Source organism: Nothoprocta perdicaria, unplaced genomic scaffold, assembly GCF_003342845.1.
Source record: "Nothoprocta perdicaria isolate Ctin4 unplaced genomic scaffold, notPer1 scaffold_219, whole genome shotgun sequence".
Classification (NCBI taxonomy): Eukaryota; Metazoa; Chordata; class Aves; order Tinamiformes; family Tinamidae; genus Nothoprocta; species Nothoprocta perdicaria.
In genome coordinates this window covers 831,486-847,665 of record NW_020455406.1, presented here as the reverse complement: position 1 = coordinate 847,665, position 16,180 = coordinate 831,486, and the positions used below count along the sequence as shown (strand labels likewise).

The following is a 16,180-nucleotide window of genomic DNA, read 5'->3' as shown; positions in this document are numbered from 1 at the left end:
TCTATGAGAGAGTSCAGGATAAACTAAGTCCTGCTAGAAAGATGGCCAGTACAGCAGGAATCTGGGCATAAGCACAGAGGATTTGGTGCTGGACTTCATGGAGCCCTGAGATTTGTGGCTATGGTAATGAAGGAGAAGGATGTAAAAGGCTTCTGACTCTACATCCTGCTTACAAAAATGGTTGCATATAAAAGAATKTTTCTCTCTTCTTTGACTCTTTTCTGTCTTGACACCTTGCCTTTAAGACATGGGCAGTTTGTACATGTTTATACACAATCTGGAAGACCATATGGATGTGACTTGAAACATAAAGTAACAACTACTTTGGAGGCCTCATTTCTTTCCAGTTCAGTAGGACTTTGAGCTCTTAATTTAGTTCAGAGAGAAGATTAGACTAAGTCACAAAGTAAGACAAAAATGGTATGTAGACAAAGAAAACTTGCTGAGGTGGGTGAGATGAATCAACTTGTCGTGGAGCTGAATTCTTCTATTAACTATAAAAGGAACACAGATGATTAACCTAGACAAGACATCTAATGCTTAGGTAGCTACAGTTAAATGACATGGAGCCCACATGAATGACAAAATCAGACAGAAAAAAAAAAAAAAAAACAATTTCCATTACAGAGAACCATCTGTGGAGGCAGGCAATAATGCCCAYGTTTCTGCCAAATATCACTGTAGTCTAAATCTCTTGCTGCACCTGATAGTACAGTGCTGCCCTGCTTGGTGTGGATCATTTCTCTACTGGACATTAAATGGTGCACAGTTTTKAAGAACATGTCCAGCACTGATTCCAAGGGAGCAGCTTGACTTAAAATTGATAGTGCTGTGTGACCCACTCTGCTCCAAGGGCAGAGATAGTCCAGTGCTCCTTTCTGTCATCCATGCTATCAGAAGGCACTCAGAGCCAGAGTCAGCTAATAAAGAAGACAGGACTCATCTGTTCTTTCAGTTTTAGGGTCATCAAGAAGTCCTGTCACTGCAAATCACCTTTCCAGATGGTCCTGCTCACACATTTCGGACAGAAGAGCATTAATCTTGTTTTAGATATGAAGGGCTTATTTTGTGACCTTTTTCCATATTTTCGACCTGTTTTTTTTTTTTTTTTTTCCCTATAGGTTCACTTTATTATTTTGAACACGCTGTTACTCATAGTAGAGGAAATTAAATCTTATTGGAATACAATATAGTGTTTTTGTGATAACAGAGATTATTTAAAGGGTATTATTTAAAGCAGTGGTCACCAACGTTTGCTGTTCCAAGGGAAACAGTGCTATTTGCAGTGTGTTCCCCTGCCTAAAGGCGAGGGACTGTGTTCAGAATAATGTCTATCCATCCAGTACAACTTCATGTCTCCTCCTGGTCTCTTCAAATGGGGTAGCAAAGAGGGACTCTTACTTGTCTGGCCAGCTAGGTCCCTTAAAAGAAGGCAGTGATGGATCTTGCCTCCCAACTCTACATGTTCCCCATGAGCAGTGGGATTGATTTCACTGGGCAACTCAGCGCAAGTAATGGTGAAAAGGCAGCCGTGGAGTTTGCAGGAAGCCTCTGGTCTGCGGCCTTGCAGGCGGAGCAGACGGAGCAGCAGTGCACACTGTGTGAGGCCTGGCTTTGGGAAGCTGATTTTTGTTGGAGAGGTTTGGATTCCTGTTTGGCCTCCAACACTAAGTACTTCCTCCTGTAATCATTTCAACATTCAGCTTCCTATTTGCCCTTTGTATGTAGTTCATCTTTTCAGTGTAATAACCAACAGGAAAGGGTAGGGGCCTCCTGTCAGGAGATGTGTGGAGAGCAGACCACATATTGGTCACACTTTTCCAGTCAGCTCACACACTGACTGCTCAGGAGTGAATACCCCATCTCCATGATATCTAACAACCCCTTTTGAAACTTCCCCATGATGTTTGTGGGGSTTTAGACAACCCCAGAGAGTCTACATCCATCCCATGGGGCTGCACGTGCAATTTTGTTAATTTGGAAGAAGCTTACAGGTATTATTAGATTGAAATCTCCTATGAGGGCAACTCCTATGGAACTGTTACCTTGAAATATTAAAATGCTGGCGAGTCTTGCAAAGTTTTATTATTTTTGCTTCAAGCTTTCTCAGCTTTCAGGGTGGCTGTTTCCCAAAGTGAAACTTAGAGGATTAACACAGCTCTCCTCATAGCACTCTGTTTACCAAACAAATACCGGTCAAAGAGAGAAAAGTGGACAACTTCAGACTTTTTATGTCAGCGCTACTTACAGAACAAATATCCATTGGCAGGGTAAGAGTCTGAAGAAGAAGAAAAGAAGCTTTCTACCTATTGTGCAATAAATCAAAAGGTTCCAGTGAAATTCTTTGAGTGTAAGAAAAACTGCTTAATCTAGGATTTCAAGGGGTGATCAAAACTATGTTCAATTATTCCTGACTTGCACTTATATCATTCCAGATGGACCAGAGGTCTTTTTCCTCTGTCCTAGTACATTCCTTTATTTAAAAGGAAATAAAAAGAAGAGAAAGAAGTGAATTTCAATGATCAGAATCCCAATCTGTGGGAAATATGACTTCAGTTCTTCCTCTGGAAAGTCTGAATAGGACCAAATAATTACAAGTTCTTCACTAATAAAAAGTATAGAAAAAAGGAAACAATAACAGAACATTTTCAGAAATTGGATTTTCATTATCTGTAATAATACAGGAAGCTTATCTATAGTGAAAAGAGCAAGCCTGATTCTAATGTGGCACAAATATTTGCATGATAATAAGGTTATATATGTTAGAGGAAGACAAGTTATCGTTTTGCAGAAAAGAGGCAGTAGCTGTGGCAAACCTGGGGAAAATACGACTTTGTGGGTGCAACTTGGTGGGTGTTCCAAGCCTCTCCAGATAGTTTTCTTTAAACATATGTTTACTGTTACAAACGTAAACAAATCAAATTGCCATTAATTACAAATGCACAAACTCTGAGATGACAGAATGCAAATGGGAGAGTTGTTAAGTACCTCTTATCTTTCTGAATAAGAATTGCAAAATGGGGAACCTAAATATAGGCCTTTCTGGCTCACTACTTTGGACTATTGACGGTAGATTTAATGCCTAAGTATATTGGCAAAGCAGTTTTATTGCATAAATTACATATTTGTGTCCCCAAAAAGTGGGGTAGTGAATTTTCAGATTTCTTTTTCACATATGAGTGACTAAAAATGGCACGTTGTAGTCATTTTAAGGCAGAGAAATGAAAGTGAATGAACTATATACTGCATTGTTTATAGTGCTTATTCATTATTGCTATAAATGTTGATTGCTTAATTTAAGAGGTCTACAAAACAGAGCGGCTGCATCTTCATCTTCTATAAACTGCTACAGGGAAGTTTATGAGGCTAACCACTATTTACAGCTGCTGAGGACTTGGATGCTCTTACTTAAATAATGACCTCTAGCATTCTTAGGATAGCATTTATATGTGTATGTTTTTACAATCAGGCCCAAATTTAAAAAACCTCTAAGATAAACCTTTACAAAGATCCCTGAAAGATTCCATTCCTTGATCTAGATTTTTTCCAGAATTTAAAGAGAGTGAGTCTTTTGAAGGAGTATTTGAAATATGGTGTTTGATGTGCTGGTCCAAGACAGGTGAATAAAAGGACACCTGAAATATCACATGTTGTAAGATGTAGCATGTGTTTTATATATACTGCCTCTAAACAACTGTTTCTTTGCTGGAAGTGAAAGAAAATAAATAAAGTTTGCATGGGATCAGCGTACTTACCATGTCCAGTGCAGATGTGAGGGGAACAAGGCACAACATTCACCATCTACTAACCAGGAGTAATTGCTTACACGTCACACGAATAAGGCACAAAAAGTGAAAGCATCAGCCCTAGCAACCTCATACTTTGTAAGGGTACACAATCTTGACCAGTGAATGGATTAAAAAAAAATCCAGCACTCAGTAGGCAAGAGAATTATTAGAATATTTATAGGGCACAAAAAAGAAAGAAAAAAAAAAAAAAAAAAAGAGGTTACCAGAGTTTGGAGAAGAGAGAGAGAGGGAAGGAAAGAAGACTGAATGAAATTTCCTCCCCTCCTTAGACTGCCAGCTTCTCCTTTCAGCAACTGTCTGCTGCTCAGAGCCTCTTTGGCTGACCTGCTAATATAAAAGCAGTCTGTAAGAGCCAAGCTGACTTCATGCAAAAGCAAGCGAATTGAAAATAACTGGTAAACTATGAAATATTGCTGAAAAGATTCTGTAGCAAAAACACAGAAGGGGGTGAATCGACTCGTCAAGAGACGGAAAAGTAAGGAGTTGGGATAAACAAGCTATAGCTTTCTTTTCATTCCATTCTGTGCATTTGATCTTCTCTTTTTAAAAGAAGACAGTGGTTTTGCTTTTTTTTTTTACCTTATACAAGATAGCCTTCAAGGTTTCTTCCTAATCATAAAAAATAAAATGATATATTCCCCTAAATGCATATACCACATTCTTATACTGGAATAACAKGCACCAAGGAAAGAAGCAGTAGATTTTTGCTATACTTGGACGAAGCTATAAGGCCATAAGCACTGGCTTTGAAAAGCTATTACATTTCACATTTCTCATCAGTAAATCTCACTAGGCTAAGGCAAACAGTGTCTTCCTCCTCATTTAATGATGCAGAAGTGAAAGCATGGGGACACAGGTATGCCTTGTGCAAGGTCACTGGCAGAACTAAAAGAACATTTATTTCTCAATTCCCAGCCAGTGAGCTCTTAGCTAGGTCCACTGCTTCCCTATTTGGAGCAAATAAATAAATGAATACAATAATATGAGCAGAGTCCTTGGTGGTTCAATTTTAAACATTCACTATGAATTATCCTTTAGGACTCTGCAGCTAAGAGTTATTCCCACACATTATTTGGAGAACAACTAGAAGCCATGGAAAACATAAACCACTAGCAAACAATCTGTAAACATTGCATTATGGAAAAGGAGGCCACATTAATAAATGAGAATTATCCCCTCAGTTCTAGTAAGTAGCTTACAAGTTAGATGGSATAGTAAATATGGTCTCAGAAAACAGAAGCAAAAAGCCACACCGCTAATTAAACTGTAATATTTGGTGTTTTCCCCACTGTCATTGTCTTTTCACATGAGCCTTGCTTATGTCTGAACTGTGGTAAGTCTAGAATAACTTTAAGGTTGAGATTTATCAACTGCCAAGAGAATTGCGTGTCCAATTCCCTTTGTCAGCCATCAGAAAAGCAGTGTATGTATTATTCCCCTTTAGAAGTTCACAACAAATAACATTTGCCATAAGCTCTTTGAATAATCAGTGCTGAAGTCCTCAGCTTTCTGCTAGGCTYCTTATAGCAACTTGACAGTTGAGACAATTATAATCTATTTTTCCCCACTGCCTTGCATAAAAAGACAGGAAAACACACTTTTGTACGTTTTGTGTTGTTAGGTTTCCTTTTGATGCACTAATGATCAAAATAAGGCCCTCTGAAACCTTTGGAAAAGCATGGAAAACTTGAAAGGCTCTTCCCAACCTTTTACCCCTTCTCCTTCCCCCTCCCCTTTTCTCTTGTAAGGCAGCATGTTAGCTGAATATTATGAGGTTTTCAGTGATACTTATTAGTGTGCAAGTGTTTCAAGATGAAATGCGTTTGAATGGAAACAACAGCTCAGCAGCACACAGCAGACCTGAGGAGAGCAGCGGAGCTCAGACAGGACAAGGGGTAATAGGTATAAATTAAAATACAGGCAGTTCCATCTCCATATGAGGAGGAATTTCTTCACTGCGAGGGTGACAGAGCRCTGGAAGAGACTGCCCAAAGAGGTTGTGGAGTCTCCTTCTCTGGAGATCTTCCAAACCCGCCTGGATGCGACCGGGTGCCCCGTGCTCTGGGTGTCCCTGCTGGAGCAGGAGGTGGACTGGGTGATCTCTAGGGGTCCCTTCCAGATTCTGTGATTCTGTGTGTGATTCTGCTGCCTTGGGTAGATCACTGAGTTTGATACCCATGTGTGGTTGATGGCCCAGCTGTTCTGCTCACGGGGATCTGGCTGCTTGTGGAGGAAGATAAAGAAAAATCAAAGGCTTAGCTGAATAGTGCATTGCCCTGCGTAGCAAGAATACCATGAGCAGTAGCCAGGCTTACTTAAATTTTAGTGGGAGATACAGTGAAGCTGACCTTATAAGCAAAACCTCGTCCCTCCCACAAGCAGGAAGGGTGACAGCAATTAGAATTTTGGCCCAACTGGTAAGAAAAAAAGTCACATCACAGCTATTGAGGCATTTGACCTGAATCACTAGTTTGAGATTTCCACTAACCGCAGAGGACGCTGACCTCAGGTCTACATAGAATCATAGAATCATAGAATGCCGAAGGTTGGAAGGGACCTCAGAGGTCATCGAGTCCAACCCCCCTGCTCACGCAGGGTCACCTAGAGCACGTGGCACAGGGCTGCRTCCAAGCGGGTTTTAAAGATCTCCAAAGAAGGAGACTCCACAACCTCTCTGGGCAGCCTGTTCCAGTGCTTTGTCACCCTCACAGTGAAGAAACGCTTCCTTAAGTTCCTGTGGAACTTCCGATGCTTCAGTTTGAAGCCATTTCCTCTAGTCCTATCCCTGCCCACCACTGAAAAGAGKCTGCCCCCCTCCTCCTCACTGCCTCCCTTGAGGTATTTATACACGCTSATCAGGTCYCCCCTCASCCTCCTCTTCTCCAGGCTGAACAGGCCCAGCTCTCTCAGCCTTKGAGAGAGCTGGGAGAGCTCAGTCGCCCTGGGAGAACTCCCAAATGGCATTTTGAGGGCAGGTAAGAGGAAATCACTGCTTCTCACTCTTCCACACACATCTTGGCGAGTCCAGGGCTGCCTGTGTCTGGTCAGGCTCTTGTTTCAGCTCCAGGGAATGCCACTGCTCAGGTGTGCAGCTAACAAAGCTACTCTGATTTATACCCACCTCGCTCAGATCATTAGATTATAGTCCAAAGCCTTTATAAACATTCTCTCTTGCTTGGGTATTAGGTTGTTGCTTCTTTTGTGATTACTGGAGAACTTCCACATTTGTTACTGCATTGTGACAGTTCTCAGGTTATTCTACAGCCTATAGTCCAGCCTGGCCGGCGGTATGGACCAAGTCACTAACAAGTACCTGGAGAGAAGAACAGTTAGAGTATGGGGAAAAAAAAACATCTCAACTCCAGTTCCTTCTGCTCTCGGGGAAGAGGCTCTCAGAACAAAAACATCAAGAGGTCTTAAAATAGACCCTGTCATATTATCACTGATCTCGAGATTTGTTTTCCCCCACAGCTTCTGTATAGAAGCAGCTCTTATCTCAAGAGGAGATAACCGCAACAGGTCTATGTGCATTAGCGGTGTCTCTTCCCGCACAGACAATATTCCGAGTCGGCCTCGGCGCGTCCTGCTCCGGAGGTGACTGGTGCCGAACGCGCCCGGCTTTTGGGAGCGACGCGCGTGGGGCGAGAGGAGGCGGCACAAGGAGCCCCTGGTGCCAAGGCGCAAACCTGGGCTCCGCTCTGGCACCACGCAGCATCCTGACGTGGCATCGTGGGCACGCGGGATTTCCCACGGCACAACTCCTGGTTCACTGCAAATAAAGATGCGGATTATCTCCGTTTCTAAAAGGCAGTGCCAACGTCCTTGTAAGATCCACCGTGATGTTGATGTGTGGTCTTTTAACTAGTTGTGTATATTGATTTGAACAGTTTGGTGAAAAGCGAGGTTTTATAAAAGTCCATAGAAGCTAAAATTTGTTGCATTAATTATACAAATGGTTAATCATTCCATTTTTTAAAAATATGCATATATGAAGAGATTTGGGAAATACTTTTCTAGAAGTTTATATGAATTCATGGATATTCAAACAGAGAGCACCAGTGGTTGTGAGCAAATTTAAAGATACGGGCATCCAGACACCCAGACTCCAAATTCATTCTTCCAAGTATTTAACACTGTGAAACAAACCACACTGCTGTACTCAAATGTGGGCCCTCTTAGTTTATGGCATCAATAAGAAAATCAACTTTATGATGTCTTGTCTTTCAAACGTYATTCGTACTCATGAGCTTGTTTGGTCCTTCAAATGGACCATCTCCAACATTTCTTTCATTCAAAATGATCTATTCCTCTGTATTCATAAACATGTCAGTCTTCTGTTTCTAAAAACATCCAAGAAACCTTCCAACAACCAAAAAAAAAAAAAGGCAAAAAAAAAAAAATCTAATTAATTCACCTCCCTCATTAGCTAGGATTAAAAATCTTAGTCAAAATGATTGGCYTGGTGCCCAGAAAAGCTATGAGATCAATAATCCAAATGATCTTTGAATAAAAGAATAAATTCCGTATTTCTCCTGCAGAATACTTTGCAAAACTGAAGAGAAGAATACCAGGAAATGTCATATCATCTCTGTAAGTTAATTTATCTGTTGGTTTGGGGGTTATTCTTAAGGGGGAAGGGACTTTGGGAAATAGTCGGGGTTTTTTTTCTCTTCTTTCTGTTAAATGACATTTACCATCTGCAACAACAGTAAGAGGAAAAAAATCACACATTGTGACAGTGATTAACTTATAAGCGGTCCATAAGCTCTAAAGGCACCTGTGCCTCATGGGCAGACTGGAACCATCTCGRGGCAGAGACACTAATATGTACAGCAGTGCAGAAGATGAGCAGGTTGGGCTAATTTCAGCTATATAGGAATGAGCTATGGAATTAATGCTCATCATATATCCTCTCTGTAACGACTGGAAAGAGGCCGGCGTACACCATGCCACATATTTTGGGAGGAAATGCATCACCGTTGAAGGGCCTCATTTTTGCCATTGTCTCATGAGACCCTACAGATCCAGCTTAACTACAGTCCTACTTTTTAGTAGTCAGTTTTGGCAAGATTAAACCCTGCTGAAGAGAACAACCGCCTGTGGAATTACAGCRGGGCAGAGCATAATGACCATAATTTGAGATAACTCATCAATTTATTGCTATTCAGAAGTGCTGTTTGCAGGTCTCCATGCCATGGCAGCGTGGAAGGTGCAGCCCTGCTTGATCTCAGGCTCCTCTGCTCCGCTCAGCAAGTGGGAAGGGGAGCAGCTCTCAGACCTTCTCCCAGCATGGCCACAGGAGCACTTCTAGCTCAGGGCTGCGAGCAGAAGGAAGAGGATGAGGAGGAAGATGAATGAGCTGGGAGGGGCATATCTGAGAGGAGTGGTGGAAATGCAGCACGGAGGTGGCTCCAGAGGGACAGCTTGCACATGCAGAGCACAGAAACCAGAGGGACTGAGCACGGCCCCGAGGTGCCGTTTGCTGCCACCACCACCACTGCCCCAGGGCAATGCTTGGCTGGCCCCATTTGCCACTCAAGACACTTGTTGCAAGCCTCTTCCTAAGATTATTCTGCCAAACTTTACTTTATGCTCACACAGAAAGACCTCCTGCTCAAAAGTGCATTCGTGCATTGCAAACGCACTGTCCCCCATCTGTCCTGCAAAGAGCTGTAGAGCTCTGATGCTGCTTCAGTCTGCACTGTGCTTGTTCCTGAAGAGCTCATTATAGCCACTTTCCCAAACCACGGCTGAGAAGGAAAACCATTTGCATCCCACTTTCTTGTATTAAATATATATATCTGCTAATCTGGTTACATGCTTTTCACAGGTGTCAGCCTTGCCAACCATGAGGAAGATGTTTCCAGACTCGTTAGGAAGGAATCGCTCAGGGAAGCAGTGYTCCTCCGAATGAGGAGCAGCGTCCAGGGCTGTTGGCTAAGGAGGGGATGGAGCAGCCGCCCAGACACCTTCCCTGTTAGGCAAATCTCGGAGCAAAACTGAGAAAAAGAATCTCTCTTATCCATACGYACTACGAAAGAAAATGTTAAAAAGGTGTCAGCTGAAGGGTACAAATGCAAGCCCCCAAAGATCTACAGCAGTGATGAGTTTTAAGTTGGTACAGGTGAGGCAAAATAAAATATATTTACTAAACCAATGCAACTAAAGAGAATCAAATTCTCTTGACAAGGCTAATAAAATGTAAAGCAACAGCAACCTCTGTAAAACATGGCTGTGCTACCAAAGCAAGCATGCAACACAGTCTGAAATTCAAAGAGCAGAAGCTATCTGTCTCTGATATTCACTTTGAAAAATATCTTATAAATATCTTATAAATATTGAAAAATACTTATAAAAATATCCTAGCCATCAGAGTGCTAGATGCAAAACAGTGTACATTTTGCAGCCAAAACTCAGATCATACTTGGAAAAAGTTAATACTTTAATGAACTTTGCCTTTAAATAATCCTTATACTTGCTTTTCTCAGGCATTTCAGCAGTAAATGCTTTTAACTGTAYCCAGGGAAAGCAGCCATAATAAGACACTCACTACTGGAAGCTTTCAAATAAATACCTCAGTCAAAGATGGATGCTATTCCAGCTAAATGTTCCCAGTTCAACTAATGTGATAGCGTTTCGCCTCCTCCTTCATGTGAGACTGATTCTTCAGTGGTTCCTTGTAGCACTTCAGTTTTAAGCCTGATCTAAAGAACAGCCATAGATGCTATGGACTCTAAACATAAAGAATTGACACGTTAGCATATTAATGTACTCAGATGCCACATAAATCATTAGAAGACAGTTAACTGAATGACTCAGATATCTGGCAATCTACATGCAAAGGCTGTTTAGCTCTTAAATATAAAGTGACTTCCTTTTGGCAAAGTACTCATTAAAACTGCATTGATTGTAGTCATTTATAGCTCAAATGCTATTGCTTAAAATTTCTCAAAGTTGTAGATACTGTATTATTAACTGTAGTAAAGCTCTGAAAAAATCAGTCAGCAGAGTCCACTTCAATCTCTGCATGATAATAAAGGATTATTATGTGCAGTAACCTATTTATGAAAGGGAAACAGTGTGCTTCTTTCAGACTCCATCAATTGCTTTAATAAGGAATTGAAAAGCCTGGCCTACTTTATATGCAGATCACCATCCCAGTTGCATAAGGATTTACAATAGACAAAACAAAACTGTTTTTGTTGTAAATAAGGGCTGTTTGTTTAAATCGCACAATAATATTTGCATCTAAAAATTATTTAGAAGCTAATAGGGCTCCATAAAGTTTGACTGTAAACTTGTTAATAAAAACAGCTCCAATATTTTCCAGGCAGGAGATGCAAATAGAAGGGGCTAAGGTAAAGCTTGAAGCAGCACAGGCCTTCATTAATGGGACACAAAAAGCTGCATTGCATCTGTTTACTGATGGACTTAAAGCTAATGCCGAGAATGGAAGTCAATCAACTTTCAACACTCTGTAAAATTGAAGATAGTAGACTTCTAAGAAGTTATTTCTCAAGTAGGTTAAAATTATTGAAATATCACTTCTGYTTTAGAGACAGAAATCCTCAAATGGTGCAGACCACTGAAATTAGTGCAATGCACATTCTGATCTCTGCTACCTTGATTTGGAGGACTGGAGCAAGCCGGGTTCAAATCTCACCTTTGGCACTAGATCATTTTGCCTCTATGCTAACATATTTAATGAGGTGTGGGATGACCCCTGCTGGTGTCCATGCTTATAATAAAAGATTTACCTGTCAGGAAAACATGTTACTTTCAGCCCAGAAGAGTTAGAAATATAAACTATCATAAAGGTATAAAAAAAAAAAAATCTAATTTAATGCATCCAATAGACTACAAGTAATGTCCTCCTAAGTATGAAAATAAACTGCTGAACATTACTGGGTTAGAGCTGCAATGCAATGAATTAAGAAGGACATTAATTGTTCAGTTCGCTAGGATATTATGTTAAATGTATTTTATTATGAACTGTTACTCCCAGCTGAGGCATTTGGTAGCTTCTACCCCACTGCAAAATGCTCTCAGTAGATGTCAATGAATTGCTCAAAGCAAACCCTGGGGGAAAAAGGTATCCCAATACCTTACATCTATACCTTACATCTATAAGATTCATTAGAACTAAATTCACTTAAGGAAGGGCAGCTTTCCTGTAAATCAAACCTTCCGATTTAATGCAGCTGACATATAGATCTATTTTACATTTTTTTTTAATTTCAAAAATACAACACATTAAAATAGGTTCAATTTATCAAAGCTAAGAGCAACAATTAAGTAATAATGTACTTCAAGTGCAAAGGCACTTTAACACAAAAAAGTGACGCCCAGTGGCTATACTTGGTAATTGAAACAGCAGTACTGTATATTATTATTTACAAAAGAATGGAGTCATAGTCCAGGAAAAAAAAAGATCTTTGGAGATCTTCTACATAATACATTGTTTCCACTTTAAAATGAAAAGGAAAAAAGAGGAACAAAAGAGAAACTTCAAAGACCCCCTTCGTCATATTTTTTGCAAATCAAAAAGCATTACGCAAGATCCAGTACAGAAACATACATCTGCAGAGACAGTTCCTACAGGAGGGTCAAAAGGAGAGAGACAGAGAAATAACTTAAAGAGAATGTTGCAAATGCAACGCCACATCCCTGCTCTGCTCTATGGGCTCTGTTTCTCCCTCTGTAATGTAAAAAAGTGGAAATGTTGGAAACGTGACAGATCACATCAGTATTGAGTTCAGAATCAAATTTGATGTTGAGCTCATAAAAAAAAAAAAAAGACAAACCCCAAATCCTGCCTCTCCCACCTCCCCCCTCACAGCTGACTGATTGCAGTTTGTTTTTCCAGRACTTCGAGGTAGTCTGGTTCTGTGTGTAGCTTTCCTTGCAGTAAAGGATGCTCCGGTTTAGACTGTTCTGCAAAATATTTCCTGGGAGTTCCATATAAAACAGTTTTATTTATCCTGTCCTGGTTTTGGCGTCTCGATTCGTAGGAAGGGGCAAACTGCCTTTTGGGTAAGGTGCAAAAGTTATAATGAACTAATCCTCCAGCGGGGAGTTCCTTGACCCTTTCTGCAATGTTTTGATAGAGCAGTTCTGGTTCCCTCGGAGAGGGCTGCTTCTCCAGCAGTTCAGCTGCACTGATTGTAAATGCGAGCGTGGCAGGATCTTCCTTCTTGTGGTCAAGATTGCTGTAGCTAAACTCGTGGAGATTCCGGTAATAAGCCACGGGATCCCCTTCCTTTTGCATGTAGATGGGGTTTTGGCACATCTGTCCCACCGGAGGGGGGATGTAGTTATAAACATGCCCTTCAGTTTTATCGTGGGTCTCCGTGTTGTACGAGCCATACTGGAGCTGAAAGGAACTTATGTCTAAGTTGTTTGCRCTGCTGGGCATGCTCTGCACCCCCTTCCGACGCTTGAGGACAAAGACAAAGAGGCCTGCCCCAAAACAGACTGACAAAATAAACACAACCAGCAAGCCTAAAATTAAGACAGACAGCGGGACTTCGGTGTGTATTTCTGGATAGGAGCTGGGCGAGATGCCAGGAAGATGGGGCACATCAGTGTTCTGGTTCATGGGCAGGAGGGACGAGTCGGACAAGTTGGGGTTCTCCGGGCAGATGGCTTCCTTGCTGAGGAATTTCAGATGTTCTCCAGAGTGCTTGGTGGGGGACTCGCATATGACTTCATTGATGACCACAGGGGGATTCGCCTGCTGCTTGTTCTGGTTGGTGACCTGCTCTATCCAGTTCCTCAGCCCCATGATGTCGCACGTGCAGTCCCACGGGTTCTCCTGAAGGTCGATCTGAATTAGAGCTGAGAGCTGGTCCAAGACCCCTCTCACAGGCAAGTGTGAGAAATGGTTGTTTCTAAGGTTCAGTCTGGTGAGAGAAGTGCCACCAAAGACATTGTCAGGCAAGGATCTGAGCAGGTTGTTATTGAGAAATAACAGGTGGAGATTACTCAGAGCATCAAAGGTGCGTGGCAGGATCTCTTTGATGACATTATACTCTAGGTAGAGGTACTGCAGGCTGTGCAGCCCATCAAACATAGAAGGGTACAGAATCTCAAGGTAGTTGCCATTAAGATAAAGTCTACGTAAACTCGTGAGGTTTGTAAAGGCACCTTCTTGTATCACTGCAATTCTGTTGTTTCCGAGGTGTAGCAAGTCCAGAGAGCTGTACTCTGTGAGATCCGTCTTATAAAYGACTTGCAGATAGTTACTGGTAAGGTAAAGTTTCTTTGGGCTGGTTGGCCTAGGGTGGAGATCGGAGATGTTGCTGATCTTTTTCTCTTGGCAGTTCACGTTTAAGCCGTTGTCTGAGCTCTGTGAAGTGCATACGCAGCCAGCCGGGCAGGTGATGGGCACGGGAGACTTTGTCTGGTAAACCATGATAGGTCCAAATATTTGCCTGTCTTTTGACACAGTGACCCGGGGTGTGGGGCGGTTCCTGGTTTTGGGGGGCCGACTGGCTTTCGGGGCTCTGGTGGGACTGATGGCAGAGTTGGCTGTGGGCGACAGCCTCGAGATGTGTGGGTCTGAGAGAGCAGGTTGCTTTTCCCGTTGGTTTGAGTCGCTGGAGCTCTTCCTAGGGCAAAGATCTTGCCTGGTGAGCTGGGTCACATCTTTCCCATGCAGCCGGAAGGGCGTCTCACAGACTATCTCGCCCACGAAGACGGTGATGGTATCTAGCCAGGCCTTGAGGGGTAGCAGGTCGCAAGTGCAGTTCCAAGGGTTTTCCTCCAGCTGGATCTCCATGATGCCTCCAATATGCTCCAGCACACCAGCAAAAGGCATCATCTTCAGCCGGTTCCCCCGCAGGTCCAGGTGGGTGAGGAGCACGAAGCGGAAGACGTTGCTGGGCAGGGACAGCAGGAGGTTGTCATTGAGAATTAACACCTTGAGCTTGTTCAGCTTGCTGAAGGCACCCGCCTCAATGGCACTGATGTAGTTGTAATCAGCCTGCAGGTACTCCAGGCTCTCCAAGCCCAGAAACGTGTCCTCCCTCAGCACTTCCAGCTTGTTGTTGTTGAGGTGCAGCCTCTTGAGGGTGCGGAGGCCGCTGAAGGCCCCRGTGCGGATCTCCTGCATGTCGTTGTTCCCCAAGTGAAGGGTCACGGCATTGGAGTAGTTGACAAACTCATTGGGGAAGAGCCGGGTCAGCGCGTTGCCGTTGAGGAAGAGCTGGTAGATCTTGGACGGTGGTGGCTGGAGGAGGCTGACCGTTGTAAATCCTTTGTTTTCACAATTAATGTTCAGCACGTTCTCCTTCTCCTCGCAAGGGCAGCGGCTCTTGCTGCAAATGTCTTTGGCAGGTTTGCGACTCTCTGTCCGCGAGATCCCAGCCACTGTTAACAAACTGAGCAACCAAACACCCTTCAGCATCTTTATGCGCCGTTGATCCCCGCTCCGGCACTTACAGTCAGACCTTTGAGGCAGGTAAGGAGAGAGAGAAGAAACCCCCAATGAAACCGGCCAGGAGCGGCAGCTGCGGGGGGAGAACCGCGAGGGGGGGCGAGGGGAGCCAGGGCAGAGCCCCCCCGCGACCGCCTCCCCTCGCGGGTGCCCCGGGGCGACCGGGACGCGGCTCCGGCTCCGGCTCCGACTCCGGCTCCGCGCGGCGCCTCCGCGTCCTGCGCGCACGGGGCGCCCGCCGACGGCCGCGCCGATTTGACGCTGTCCTTAAAGCGGAGCCGGAGAGAAGCGGAGGATGAGGAGGGATCCCTGCCGAGGCTCCCTGCCCCCACGCCGGGCTCCCCGCGCGGCTGCCGCCCCCGCGCAGCCCCCGGCGCTGCCCCGCGCAGGGGCCGCGGCGCCGCGGGGCATCGCGCGCGCTACTCACGCGTCAGGAGGCGCCGGGCCGGGGCCGGGGCCGGGGCCGGTGCTGGCGGCGGGGCCGTCCCGGGCTCGGCGCGGCGGCGCCGGTGCCGCTGCCGCCTGTGCGCGCAGCGCTGCGCGGCGCGGGGCTTTTGCCGCCTGCCCCGCGCGGGGCCGCGCTGACGTCACGCCGGGGGAGGGGGACACGCTTTTCCCAGCCTCCCACCCCCCCTCTTTTCCTTTTTTCTTTCTTTTTTCTTTTTTTTTTTTTTTTCCTGCCCGTGCCAGCTGGCTCCCGCTGCCGAATTCACTCCCGGCCCGGGTGTTTATCATGGAAACGCTGTGACGGCACCTGCAGCCGCGCCGCGCCCGACAGGACAGCGGGGCGCTGGGGAGCGGGGGCGCCGAACAAGGTAAAGGGCGATTTACCTGGGTCCGGAGGTGCTTTTTTCCCTTTCTTTATTTTTCTTTATTTTTTTTTATTTAATTTTTTGTCCTTGAGTCTAAATCTGTGCCTTCAAAATAAACAACA

General features: G+C 44.1%; 1 protein-coding gene across 1 annotated transcript; it reads right to left on the bottom strand.

Annotated features, from left to right (window-relative positions):
• Window positions 1–11,978: 11,978 nt before the first annotated feature.
• SLITRK2 (SLIT and NTRK like family member 2) lies at window positions 11,979–15,690 on the bottom strand. Its single transcript, XM_026038902.1, has 2 exons — window positions 15,674–15,690; window positions 11,979–15,259 (listed from the first exon to the last, which is right to left on the bottom strand). The coding sequence occupies exon 2, from the start codon at window positions 15,214–15,216 to the stop codon at window positions 12,643–12,645; it is 2,574 nt and encodes an 857-aa protein (XP_025894687.1). The 5' UTR covers window positions 15,217–15,259; window positions 15,674–15,690; the 3' UTR covers window positions 11,979–12,642.
• Between the last annotated feature and the right edge of the window lie 490 nt (window positions 15,691–16,180).